At 46.4% G+C, this 13,839-nt stretch overlaps 1 protein-coding gene across 2 annotated transcripts in view; it reads left to right on the top strand.

Moving 5' to 3' along the window:
* The first annotated feature begins 7,821 nt into the window (after positions 1-7,821).
* Positions 7,822-13,839, top strand: part of MNT (MAX network transcriptional repressor) — a 77,991-nt gene continuing 71,973 nt past the window's right edge. The window contains exon 1 of one of the 2 annotated variants that reach the window (XM_034752873.1): positions 7,822-8,125. In XM_034752873.1, coding sequence (XP_034608764.1) covers positions 8,053-8,125 — 73 coding nt within the window. In that variant the 5' untranslated portion in view covers positions 7,822-8,052. The remainder of the gene's footprint in view (positions 8,126-13,839) is intronic. The other variant, XM_034752872.1, reaches the window with a different exon arrangement.

The raw sequence follows: 13,839 nt of genomic DNA, 5'->3' as shown, positions 1-13,839 counted from the left end.
GTTGTAGTTGAAAAGTGCCGAGTTATGAAGATTGCAGACGGTTTGAGAGGTCAAAGCAGCTCTGAGCCATAGTGGCTCAGGCTATTGGTGAAGAGGTGATGAGGAAGGTAGCCCAGGTATTGGAATTTGCCCGTGAGCTTCCTCCCTCTAAAAACTAAACAAAGCTTCTTGAGGTTTCCAGGATCTGGCTGCTGCTGTCTGGGGATGCATCTGGTGTAGATCTTTCCTTACTTTCCTTACAAGGGGATGACACTGCCAGTTTGCTCTGCTGGGTGATTTGGGTTAACCAGTTTTTAAGGCAAAGTCTAGTGCACTGCACCATTAGCCCTTGTCTGTGCCGTGAAAAGGCATCATGTTAAAAACCATGCCAGCTACCATGATCTTAAACACAATTTTGTCCTTAGGGTGGACAAGGACAATCACGTTTAAAAATGTGTTAGTAGGGCATGGTTAACCCTATTGTTGATTTACAATACAGTGGTCCAGACCTGTGATCATGGTTCCTGGGCCTGGCCTCTATCCAGCCCTTTATTATCCCATAGCTAAAGGAGCTCAGACCTTCATCTTGAGTGGGAGATGTAATAAGGGTGAGCTAGTAAGAGACTGGTCTGTATTCTCTGGCTTCAGTCACAGGGAATAGGATTACAAAAATTTATACCTCATCACATGGGAAGGGTCAGATCCATTGACTCAACTGGCTGCTGTTAAAATAGAGGCCTGTGGTGCTGAAGGTCCTAGGTTCGGTGACTACTGATGGCCATGGTGTCTGTATGCCATATGGCCATGGTTTGTTACACACTCAAGCAACCAACTCCAGCCCTGCTGTAAAAAGATGCACCTTCAATACAGATTTGGGCCTAAAGGCACACATTCAGTATCACTGCATCCCCATGGCATCCATTTGTTAGTCAATGTACTGGATGGGGTTGGGATTGGGAATAGCAGATAGTGCTGGTGGAGAGAACAGGCCAAAGGAAGAGAAAATAGACTGAAGAAACTGTCTTCTGTTTCCAAATAAATCTTGCACTTCCTCTAAAGATATGTCAGATCAACACTGCTCCATTGAGGTCAGCAGAATTGCCCAAGGTTTCTCTCGTTGCCACATCACCACTGTACGTATTAGTCTTTGTCTTTCTCTTAAATATGCATTCATGTCTTGTTATTTTACTTTATTGCTGCCGTGGGCTTGGGGCAACAAGGAAAGAGAGCGCTGCAAATCTCGCCTCTGGGTCACTGAATCAAATCCCAACTTCCCCATCAAGCTTTCCTTTTGGAAAATCATGGTTTTGACTGGGTTGAAACTGTATAGTGTTGCACACTATAATGTTGCACTTGCTAAACTTTCCCCTTTCTAGTCTTTTTGAAATCTAATCTGAAGCCCTGTGACGTCAGTAGAAGTCAGTCCATTGTCTTCTGTGGATCTGACCCTTAGTCTTAAAACGGTTTTGCTCCAAATGCTTCCTATAAATAGCAGGATGGGAAAGGATTGTCTGTAGTTAAAGCTCGGCACTGGGAGTCAGCAGATGTGGGTTCTATTCCTAGATCAGCCATAGGTTCATTGCATGACCTTGGCCAAATCACTTAATCTCTCTGTCTCAGATCACCTAGCTATGAAATAAGAATAATACTTAACAGACCTACCTCATGGGGGTGCTGTGAGACTTATAATATTAACATTTGTAAAGTGCTTTCAAACCTTTAGCGGGAAGGTGCTGGAGAAATATAAATTAGTGGTATTATTATTTGGCTCTGATATTTGCCCAGACCATAACTCTATTTTGATCACTGAAAATTTTCAACACAAGAGAGGGGAAACCTCCAATATGCTTTAGCTGGGGATGGATGATTTAGTTGGGAACTGGTCCTGCTTTGAGCAGGGGATTGGACTAGATGACCACCTGAGGTCCCTTCCAACCCTGATAGTCTATGATTCTATGCCATAAACAAGGTTTTGTTGGACTTTTCATAGAAGTATAATGTTCTTGTTACCAAAACTGATTCCTAAACTGCTTTTCTCTTTGCAATCAATGGCCTTAGGCTTTGTTTATAGATCAGACATTGCTCTTACAAAGGGCAATGGGTTTCAGGTCTTTGGACCAGATCCTCACAGGTATTTAGGCACCTAACTCCCATTCGGTGGAAGCCTTTGTGTCCATTACCCTTCCTTCCCTGAGAACTGGGCCATAGAATCATAGACTATCAGGGTTGGAAGGGACCTCAGGAAGTCATCTGGTCCAACCCCCTGCTCAAAGCAGGACCAATCCCCTTCTATTATACAGTTCAAGCAGTCACCTGGGATACCAAATATGCAGGGCAGTGCAGCACAATCTTTTTAGTAATGATCCTAATCACATTCCCACATTCGGGACCCAGAGCCTAAAAAGGTGGACCAATACACACACTATTGGACTCAGCAGCTCCACGTAAAATGTAAGGGTGGGTAGAGGGAGCACGGCAACACAACTAGAAACCCCAATATATTTCTTTACAGATTGATTGGAAAGATATAGATCTGATTTTAACCAGTCTCACAAATCTGTAACCACAGCTGGCAGTATCTGGCTTTCTTATCAAAGAGGCCAAGGACTGAAGTGACCTTGAGGACTCAGCTACCTTCTCACCATCACCAGGTCAGGGTTAAGCTACAAAGGCCGGACAGAATGCAGTGAGCTCACAGTGCACACGCTGTACCTGTACTGTAGACAAACAAAGGACTTTAGTCTCTAGGGTTGCCAAGCCCCAGTACCTTTCACTGACACTACATTTACATGAATCACGGGAAAGACATCACTTGAATCATAGAAGAATCATAGAAGACTAGGGTTGGAAGAGACCTCAGGAGGTCATCTAGTCCTACCCTCTGCTCAAAGCAGGACCAATCCCAACTAAATCATCCCAGCCAGGGCTTTGTCAAGCTGGGCCTTAAAAACCTCTAAGGATGCACCACCTCCCTAGGTAACGCATTCCAGTGCTTCACCACCCTCCTAGTGAAATCGTTTTTCCTAATATCCAACCTAGACCTCTCCCACTGCAACTTGAGACCATTGCTCCTTTGTCTGTCATCTGCCACCACTGAGAAGAGCCGAGCTCCATCCTCTTTGGAACCCCCCCTTCAGGTAGTTGAAGGCTGCTATCAAATCCCCCCTCACTCTTCTCTTCTGCAGACTAAATAAGCCCAGTTCCCTCAGCCTCTCCTCATGTGCCCCAGCCCCCTAATCACTTTCATTGCCCTCCACTGGACTCTCTCCAATTTGTCCACATCCTTTCTGTAGTGGGGGGCCCAAAACTGGATGCAGTACTCCAGATGGGGCCTCACCAGTGCCGAACAGAGGGGAATAATCATTTCCCTCGATCTGCTGGCAATGATCCTACTAATACAGCCCAATATGCTGTTAGCCTTCTTGGCTACACGGGCACCGTGCTGACTCATATCCAGCTTCTTGTCCACTGTAATCCCCAGGTCCTTTTCTGCAGAACTGCTGCTTAGCCAGTTGATCCCCAGCCTGTAGAGGTGCGTGGGATTCTTCCATCCTAAGTGCAGGACTCTGCACTTGTCCTTGTTGAACCTCATCCGATTTCTTTTGGCCCAATCCTCCAATTTGTCTAGGTCACTCTGGACCCTATCCCTACCCTCCAGCGTATCTACCTCTCCCCCCAGCTTAGTGTGATCTGCAAACTTGCTGAGGGTGCAATCCATCCCATCATCCAGATCATTAATGAAGATGTTGAACAAAACCAGCCCCAGGACCGACCCCTGGAGCACTCCGTTTGATACCGGCTGCCCACTAGACATCAAGCCGTTGACCACTACCCGTTGAACCCGACGATATAGCCAGCTTTCTGTCCACCTTATAGTCCATTCATCCAATCCATAGTTCTTTAACTTGCTGGCAAGAATACTGTGTGGGAGACCGTTACATATATGGTCAAGGTATATCCTGTCCACCACTTTCCCCATATCCACAGAACCAGTTCCATTCATTCAGCAGGGAGTAGAGTTATTGATCCTATCCCCATTTTTCTCTCCTTTTGTTCTTTTCCCATTTCTAGTCCCTTCCCCTTTGTTACTGTAATTGCACTGGTGTGAGTATAGTTGTAATTCAATTTAAATATTAATCTATTTGAGCGTTAGATCCTATCCACTAGGAACTGTTTGAGTTGCTTTGCGAAGCGGCAGCTGGAGACGGCATTCTTTTAGGGCCTGATCGTGCAAAGTGCTTAGCAGCTTCTGAGAGGTGCTGAGCCCCTCAGCTGCCATCAGAGAGATTTACAATGAGGATCTTGCTGTGGGAGTTGAGTGCAGGGGTCGTGTAGCCCTGTCGGTCCCAGGATATGTGAGAGAGAAGTGGGTGAGGTAATATCTTTTATTGCACCGTTTCCTGGTGAGAGAGCCGAGCTCTGGCGCATACAGAGGGCTCTTCTTCGGACCAGCTGCTCAGTTTTGCAGGATCTGGCGCTAAGGGCCTGATTTTCAGAGGTGGAGCATCCTGCAGCTCTCACTGGAGACCAATGGAGCTGAGGGACCGGTGCTTTGCAGGATCAGGCCCTTACTTTTAAGCCTTTCCCTTTGGCGCTGAAAGATATGTGTACACGTGTGGCGCTTAGATGCTGCTTTCCTATCTTTTTTATTTATTTTTTCTTCTTCTCCTTCCGTGCAGGGATGAATAACAGCAGGGAACTCCCTGTACTCAAATCCTGGGCAGAGCCAGCTCCATTTTCCTGTGTGCTGCACAAACTTCCCTGCCTTGTCTGTCACGTAGTGTATTCCTGGCTCACGTGTTTTCCCCGGCAGGGCCTTTGCAGAAATGGGGCGCAGTCCCTTTAAGGAGCAGGCTTGCCCAGAGCAAGCCATGACTAGACAGATTATCCTGTCCGGGGTGACTGAGCTCCGCCTCCCGCTCCCACCCCCTGCAAGATCAGGCGGTTTGTGTAATCCCTGCAGCTCCGCCTCCCTCCACGTTGTTTTTCTTGATTTATTGTGAAAGATTAAACGCCGCAGAAGATGTTGCCTTGCCTTTTCTTTCCGCACCACACCCTCCTCCTTCAGCCCCCCCCCCTCCAAGATCTGTCTTCTTCTTTCTTAATCATCAAAATGCAGAGGAGAGCGAGCCACGAGCAAAATGAATAAGGAGCCTGGGAGATTGCACCAGTTTCTGTGCACTTGACTGTCTAAAGGGCCGGGAATAACGCACAGCCCCGTGTCTGCGGGGAAGGAGTTCAATATCTGGGCACCTCTCAGACCAAAGGCATCACATTGACCCTGGCACTGTGGCGTGCATCGATCACCTCCACTCAAATGCATCCTCTCCCCCCCCCCAGGCTCATTAACCCTGCAGTGTAGTGTGAGGGACCGTCCTCTTTACTTGGGTTTCAAATAAAAGGTGCCCGTCCCCCAGGTTAATACGCCTCCCACTGCACCCCATCATTATGTACCTTTCACTGGAGCCATTAATACCCAAACTGAATCCATCCAGCTCTGCTGAACCCCTTCCCTCCCCCAAAATAAGACGCCCTGCTCTGTACAGGAAAAATGCGCCAATTTCTTATCGCCGAAGATCGAACGGACTCCCCCGCGATAATGCTTCCGGTATCAACCAAAATCAAGCGTGCTAAGCCCATACCCCCCAAACTAGTGTCCTGTACTAGGCCGGGCTTTGTAAAGCACCGGATTTTTAAGGGCTCCGGATTGCATCAGCTTCTGAGCACCTGGTATCAGGTGCACCCAGCAGACCGTGAGAGGCGTCTGCCCTGGACTTTGTCTGCCGGATGCCCTTGATTGGAGGCAATTCATTTGGCTCAGAAATGAATGCAATGCGCCTACTGGCTGCAGAGACCTCCCCTGCTGGAAATAGGCAAGGTTTGCTGTGCCCTGCCGTTTTCTGACCCTCGATAAAACGTTTCACTGGTTCATGGTGTTCGCAGCATTTTAGGATTTTTGTTTCCGGATCCCATTGTTTTATTCGTCCATCCCTCTTCCCCCCCTTTTATACTCCATGATTTTGCGCATCTCTGTACCAGGAGCGTGGGAAGGAAAAACCCTCTCCCAGTGGCACACTGACGAAGGAGCAGCCATCAGGGTTCACCGGGGGTAACGTGCCCTCCTCCTTCTCCAGTGCGCTGTTCATGGCTGCTGGGGAAACTCCAAGGGTGGCTGGCCCTTTAAAGAAGACGCCGTCGGAGGCAGACGGAGCAGGGTGCCCATGTGGAGTTGCTCCATGCCTTGTTGTTTTCCAAGCGGATTGGCTCAGGGCAGGATGACATATTTTAATAGGATGCAAACGCACTGCGGGGGGAGGACCAGGTGGAAAACCCGGCTACAGGATTATCTCTCCTGCATCCCACAGAACTCACCTCCCTCCCCCTTGCAATTAGACGTTAGACATCATTTAATACAAAATAATAATACATTGGGATCATGGGGCTGTCTATTTCTCTCCCTCGCTCTGGGCCAAGCTTATCTGAAAGCAAGATGTATCCTTCCTCCCTAGGAATGAACAAAGTAAAAGAAACTGACACAGGGCAACTGAAAACAAGGCTGATGTCTTTGTCAAAATAAATGCTGCAGATTTTTTTCTCTCTCTGCAGAAACACCTGAAGTAGCCTTAATCTGTATTTGTACACAGTTGTGTACAATGACACTTACCTCCCTGTGCTGCAAGGAGTAATCTTGTGTTGGCAACAAGGGGTGAATTAAATGATCTAACAGGCCTTTTCCATCTCTATTTGTATACATAGTTTATTTAGCTTGTCCTGTATTATGCATGGAACCTCATTTCTGTTCAGTAATACATACAGGCATATATTGATAATTGTGATAACATCTTGTCTTCTTTCCATTTCCTTGTAAAATCCCATAATAAGTTAAATGTTTGAAAAGTACATACTGATACGATGATACGGTACCCTTTCCTTTTCTAGGGACCTGGTGCTGTAAACTGAGTCATATAGGTTGTTCCCTGTGCTGGCATAGGCCATCTTGCAGAATCAGTAACTGCAACATTGTCATGTTTATCTGTTTTTATTAAAGATCTGTCATTTATATTGAGTTGTATGTACAGTTAATAGAGGTATTTCCAAATAATTCATGACACCTGCAGAAAAATCAGCTGAGGTGGGAGTTCCAAGATCAGTTTGTGTTAATAAAATATCAGATGACTGTTAAATCTGCATAAGCTATTTCAGGCCTGGTAGCGCTGAGCACCCAAAAATCCAGATGAAGTCCAGGGGAGCTGGAGGTACTTAACGCCTCTGAAAAATCAGGTCCCAATAAATAATAATAATTACAGGCTAATTCGACTGGAAATGACAAGTGAGCAATGATACTGCAGTAGCTGTGGGTTGGGAAAGAGAACAGAGAGCAAAATTTTTTCCACCTATAATTATTATAATTCCATGAATGACCCTCCAAAATCAGACCAAACCAGTCTAATTTATGGAACAGAGTCTTTTTGGATTAAGCTGTAGATAGTTTAAAAACGATCTCAAACAAGTCCAAGTTACAATAAAGTTCCATGAAGATATTGTCTATCTATGCCAGTTTGAATGACAGATGACATTTTAAATGTCTCACTCAAATACACGCTAGCAAAAATAAATCTGTCGTGAAAAGGAGAAATTAAAAAAAAAATCCAACACATTGAAAACGGATCCCAAATAAGAGCTTTGGCAGATCCGCTCCCTCTGTGTAAAGAGGGTTCACTCCAAACAGCAGTGGTTAAACTCCACCCCTGCAAAATGGCATTGTCGAGTTCCAGTCCAGTGACCTACAAAGATCCAGGCCGGGTTTTGTCTGCAGCAGTCTGTATAGTAGCTGAGGGCTGTGTTAGTCCTTTTTTCTTGTTGTGTTTCTGTTACATACTCATCGCCATCTTGTTGCAAACCCTTTTCTTGTCTGGAAGATTCGCAGGGGATCGGGGTGGGGGGTGGTCTGATTCGGCATTTTTACCGGGGAGAAGACAAGGAGAAGGAAATCCGTTTTTTTTTTTTTTTTTTTGGTTTTTTTTTTTAAAGTCTCCAGGATTTTGGATCCTCCACTGAAAGGCAACCCAAGCGATGAGCATTGAGACGCTTTTGGAAGCGGCCAGATTTCTGGAATGGCAAGCCCAGCAACAACAGAAAACACGTGGTAAGGGAGGGGGGGACAGCATGTAAAATCGGAATTAGAGCTGTTTAAAGACACAGGACACCATTTTCCAAAAGCTGGAAAAAAATATAGTCTTTTATTTTTACAAGAAGGCAGCCTGATTTCCAGTCACCCGTCGCTGCACTGTGTGTTACTTACTGTGTCTGAGGCGGGTGGAGGGTACACCTTGCTTTCAAAGCTGATTTGGTAAGAAAAAAGCATGGTCTCGAGTGCATGATGTTCTGAATTAAAATAAATGTAAGGGATGATTGCAAAGGGGCTTGGAGTTAAATCAGTCTCCCTTTAGCCTTTCCCGTCGCCTCTGAAGCAGGCATGTCTGAATTTTTGTTGGGAGTTGAGCGTTTAATAGCGATGTGCTGACACATGCTTGTGGGCGATCGGAAAGCCCTGATTTTCGGGAGATTAACGTTGTCTCCCTTTTTCTCTCTCTCATTCATCCATAATGCAGAGACTCTTATTCTTTGGATGGGAGTCTGCAAAATGCACTTTTCCCCCCCTTTGCTGAAATGGTGAAAACGATCGTGTTGCAAAAGTCACAGCAATCGAAGCCTGATTTATTTTTATTTATTTTTTGTTCAAAACCTAAAGTATTTTAATCATTAGGATAGTGTGTCTGTGCTGGTGGGTTGGGAGGGGGCAGTTATTCGCCCAAATGACCCGCAGCCTGTCTTCATAGGACCTGCCGGCGATTTGCTTTGCAGTTGAATTCGTACAATGGTCATTAATATATGTAACGTGTACAGTTCCCCCCCCCCCTTTGGGGGGGAAAATTTCCTCCTGTATTTCGGATCGTAGGGCGGTGGCAGTACTCCAGCAGAGCGGAGTGAGGGGAGGCTGCTTTTGCATAATGAAATGACATAGAGTGTCATATGATACACTCCACCATTTCGCCTCCCTCCTTTTTTGTATGTTCTGCCTTCCTGGAAATTTGCAGAGGGGAACCTTGGGTTGTTCCACCCCCCCACCCCACCCCCAAGCCAATGGTGTGATGGGTGGGTGGGGAGATCCGTGTTCTCGTGCGCCCTTGATTCCGTCTGGGGGGGGGGGGAGGATCTGGGCCAAGGCAAAGGCAGGGCTGTATCTTTCCTCTCTCATTTGGAATGTAGCGTGTTGCTGCGTTCCAAACTAGTTAGTTTCATTGGGGGAGGATGACGTGTCAAGCCCCGCCCTCTACCACGTGCGCCGGGGACACTCCCTCTAGGGCTTCTGCTGGGTTGCTTCACAGCTGCACTTTCATTCTTACAACAGAGCGTGTGGTTGGATGGGGGAAGGGCTTCTCCAGTCGGAGCTGGTGAGATCAAAAGTGCAGGGGGGTTAAAGAATATTTCCACCCCTACCACCCACCACTGATCATCTGCTAATTAATGGTGGTGCAGTGCTTTGAAAATATAAAGTGCAAAATATGTTTAGCAGTGCATCTTTTGATGCAGGAAGAACCAGTCGTCACCCCAAGGAGTTTATAGTCTAAACTGGATAAAAATAGGGCAGCAAAGACTATACTTTGGTATTTTCCCTTCAGCTCATCTCAGCCCCCCTCTCCAACCTCCCCATGTGATCTTCATCCTGCAGATAACAATGTGTATATGTTACAATTATTATTTAATTTCTTATATTGTGGTGGCATCCATTGTGCTAGGCGTGCCCCCCACACACACAAAGGCAGACCTGATCCCTAAGTGCATCAATCTGATCTATCAATTCCTGCTTGCTTGCAGGGAGACTCCTTCAGTATTTTGATCAATTTTAATGATAGTTTTAAAATCGTCTTTCTGTCATTGACAATGATTTTATATGTGAATGTGTGTACAAGTACAGCTCTTCCTTTGTGGGGATATTTTTGGCTGAGTGGGTGTGGAAATCTCATTCTAATTGAACTTTAGACTTGGGCCTACATCATGATGAGCCTAGACAAAATTGAACTCGGGGCTTTGACTGGCATTCATGATAGTGGGTGCAGGAGGGTATGGGCAGGATGACACCTCCTATATGAGGTAGTATAGGGTAGGGCATCCCCACTTCCAACCTGTCATTTTTAATCACGTGGTAGGATAGTTGTAGGTGCAGATGGTACTTGCTGCTTGGCAAGAATACCACCTTTCCTGATGTACTTGTTATTGACCTTAACCCAGATATAATTCACTTCGAGTGTAACCTTTTCAAAAGGAGAAGATCAAGTGTGTGTGTGTGTGTGTGCACATGTGTGTTGTTAGATTAGCAATGCATTAATACAATTAGTGGGCTTTCAGTTAATGATTCTCAAGCCAAGGTTCTTGAAAAGATTGCAGTAGAATTTTGGGATTCCCCTTTTTATTTATTCATTTTATGTGCATGTTGTCAAGGTTGCTAGAGCTGCATTAGCTCCGTGACACTACTGTACCTGCTGCAAAAGCAAGAAGGAACAGTTCTCTTTGTGTGTCATTGCTGTGGGATGGAGCTGAAAATCTATTGTTTCACTGATGAGTCATGCAGGAGATAGTGGTTGTTGTGAAGAAAGGCAGCTTGGAGACATGAAAGGGCAGGCAGCTTTCTGGTTAACTAAGAAGGAAAAATAGTCAACCTGTGCTTGTGGGCTAACATATCTTCTCCTCCTGAGCCAGTGCTAACGTCATTGCTGAGGCCTGGAAGTTGTATCTGCATCCTGGAGCAGTACAGCTTCAGGGTGAATTAAAAAATCCATGTGTACATTTAAGACAGTGATCGTTTACAGTCTCCATAGTCAGACTTGCTCACTGGTTAGTGCTAATATTCCTAGCGGCACGTCTAATGCATTCTAGAAGTAGAAGAGATTAAATATGTGAGACGTGGTGTCAGGCTGTGCCGTTCACCTCTCGAGAAGATGGTTAGTTTTCAGGCGCCCAAAAATGTGCGAGGCCTATCTCAGAACAAGTAGAGGAATGGCCCCAGCTGTGGCTGGCAAGGTGAGTTCAACAAATGAGGGTCACAAACACACAGGAACAGGTGGCAGCAGCATGAGCAAGAAGGCACAAGAATGACTCAGGTCAGCCAGGCTTGGGCACACTTGCGAGCTGCGGGGGACTTTTGTTAAAAATGGACTTCCTGGCAGAACTGAGTTTGAGGAGGGGCTTGAGCAAGGTGATGTGGCAAACCAAGCACAAAGGAAAACGGCCCCGAGGTGTCTTCTTGAGTCTGTAAACCCTTCAGGGCAGGGACTGCCTCTTTTTCCCCCTCTGCTTGTACAGCACTCAGCACAAATGCCCCGATCCTGCGCAGGCTCTTTGGATGCTACCATAATAGAAATACTGACTACTAGTGCTGTGAGAGGAGGTCTCAACACTGGCAGAGCGGAGAGGGCGTGTGGCAGGGGAGAGTCAATGTGAAAGGACACCAGGTCAGAGAAATGTGTTGTAACTGTCTGGTGAACAGCCTCAAAGGAGACAGCAAGTTGTACGGACTTGGTATATATGGGGCCAGGAGGAAACGGTTGAGCAACTCAAATTGGGGGGGAGTGACATAGTGGAAGCGATGGGCAAGAAAAAATATTTTGGGCAACCGCGGACGTGTGGGGCTGACGCTGGAAGGAGGAGGAGCCCGGAAGAATGTCTACCAGTGCTGCTGGGGTTTGATGTTGCTCTAGCCGGGACACACTGGAATATACTGGCCTTGTGGGAAAGCAAAGCAGGAAGCTGCTGGGGAGGCCCTGCTGTCCAGGGCAAACTCCAAACTCATAGACTATGTTGCTTCTCCTCTTCATTCCATTGCCGGAGAGGGAGAAAACTTTGTGCCATGGCTCCTTATGCCTCCAGCCAGCCATGGAACTGGACGGGAAGAAATCACTGCTCTCAGAGGTGTCCCTCTGCTAGAGTTTCCTCTTTTCTTTTCTTTTTTGGCAAGGCTATCATGTTTCTAACATGGAACTGTTCGTTTGACAGAGCTAGCAGAGTAAAGATCAGTGTGTCATTTGCTGTGCTGCTCTGGGGAGAGATCCAGACACTAGTAAACACTTTATAGCATGGACTGTCATTTTCTGTGTCTTTGTACAGCACTAGCCCAATGGGGCAGCAACCTGTTGGCCTCCAGGCTCTTCCACAATATAAATGTTCAATGTAAGGAGGGAAGGAATTGTTTTGGGGAAGGAGGAGAAGATTAAAGTAAGGCCGATCCTGTTTTTGGAGATCCCCGTAAGTGTTAAGTGTGGCAGGGGAACTTTTCGCTTCAGTATTTGTTACCCAGGGTTCCAAACAGTCTGTGACTACATACTGTGGGGGGGTACATCTGTTGATGTAGAAGTTTGCACAAGTCTTGTATTGAATCAGGGAAACAATGTAAGAGCGATGCGTTAGAACGTTGATTCGCTGGTGAGGAGACAGCGGCTGGGATACAGTATATGCTGTCTCAGGAAATCTACAGTTAAAACATGGGATGGGGACCCAGGAGACCTGAGTTCTGCACCTGGCTCTGTGACTTGTGCAATATGAGCTTGGGCAAATTACTTTACCTCTCTGTGCTTCATGTGTGAAATGGGGCTATCCGTGCTGATATGCCTCTCAAGGGTGTTGTGAAGCTTAATTCACTAGTGTCTGTCAACTGCTTTGAGGTCTCTGGGCAGAGGGTGCTAAAGGGCAGAGAATTACGAAATAGTATTAAAACACTTGATCCTTCTTTGACCCAAATACATAACACAAACTCGGGACGAGCGATACCAACGGGGACAAATATTAATACAGTGTAAAGCATGTAGCTCACTTTGACACAAAATTACAAAGGCACCACCCTCCCCCCTGGTAGTGAGAGTGGAAGAGGCCAATGGCCAGCCGACTGGGTGAGGCCTTTGGTTGAAGCATGCTGAAGCTGATGCGTTCAGCCAGTCCAGAAATCCAGATTGGCTGAACACTCTAGAGTTCTTTATAGCAGGAAGTGGAAGAAGATTCAAAGGAGGCAGCGTGGCCAGTTTGAATTCTGTCTAGGGCAGTGCACCCACCTGCAAAGGCTCAGTGACCTCCACCCATCTGGGCAGGCATGATGGATGGACTGGTCTTGACAGCGAGTCAGGGTTGAGGAGAAGGAGATCTGCTTGAAAACAAAGGAAGCCATAAGATCCAGTGAAGAGAGCAATGGTTATTCTGTTGTTCGACTTGCTGGGAGATCAGGCGAGCAGCTTCTATCACCAGCTGGTTTGTATTTTTTTTTTCTCCCCCAGATTGACCCCGTTAGTGGATTGCAGCTTGAATGTTCTCAAACTTCAGGGATTACAGCAAGGAAGAACTACTGGAAAGGCTTCATTTGCTAAACAGTAATGAAATCACATTCTTAAGGGAGGTTTCAGAGTAGCAGCCGTGTTAGTCTGTATCCGCAAAAAGAACAGGAGTACTTGTGGCACGTTAGAGACTAACAAATTTATTGGAGCATAAGCTTTCGTGGGCTACAGCCCACTTCTTCGGATGCATATAGAGTTGAACATATATTGAGGAGATATATATACACACATACAGAGAGCATGAACAGGTGGGAGTTGTCTTAGCAACTCTGAGAGACAACTCCCACCTGTTCATGCTCTCTGTATGTGTGTATATATATCTCCTCAATATATGTTCCACTCTGTATGCATCCGAAGAAGTGGGCTTATGCGCTAATACATTTGTTAGTCTCTAAGGTGCCACAAGTACTCCTGTTCTTAAGGGAGTCAGCTGATCTCTGCAGAAGTGTGAAGGGGATCTCTATCCCCATATATTGCACTG

The sequence above is a fragment of the Trachemys scripta genome, chromosome 18 (genome assembly GCF_013100865.1).
Source record: "Trachemys scripta elegans isolate TJP31775 chromosome 18, CAS_Tse_1.0, whole genome shotgun sequence".
NCBI classification, from domain to species: domain Eukaryota; kingdom Metazoa; phylum Chordata; order Testudines; family Emydidae; genus Trachemys; species Trachemys scripta.
This window is presented reverse-complemented; position numbering and strand designations above follow the sequence as displayed.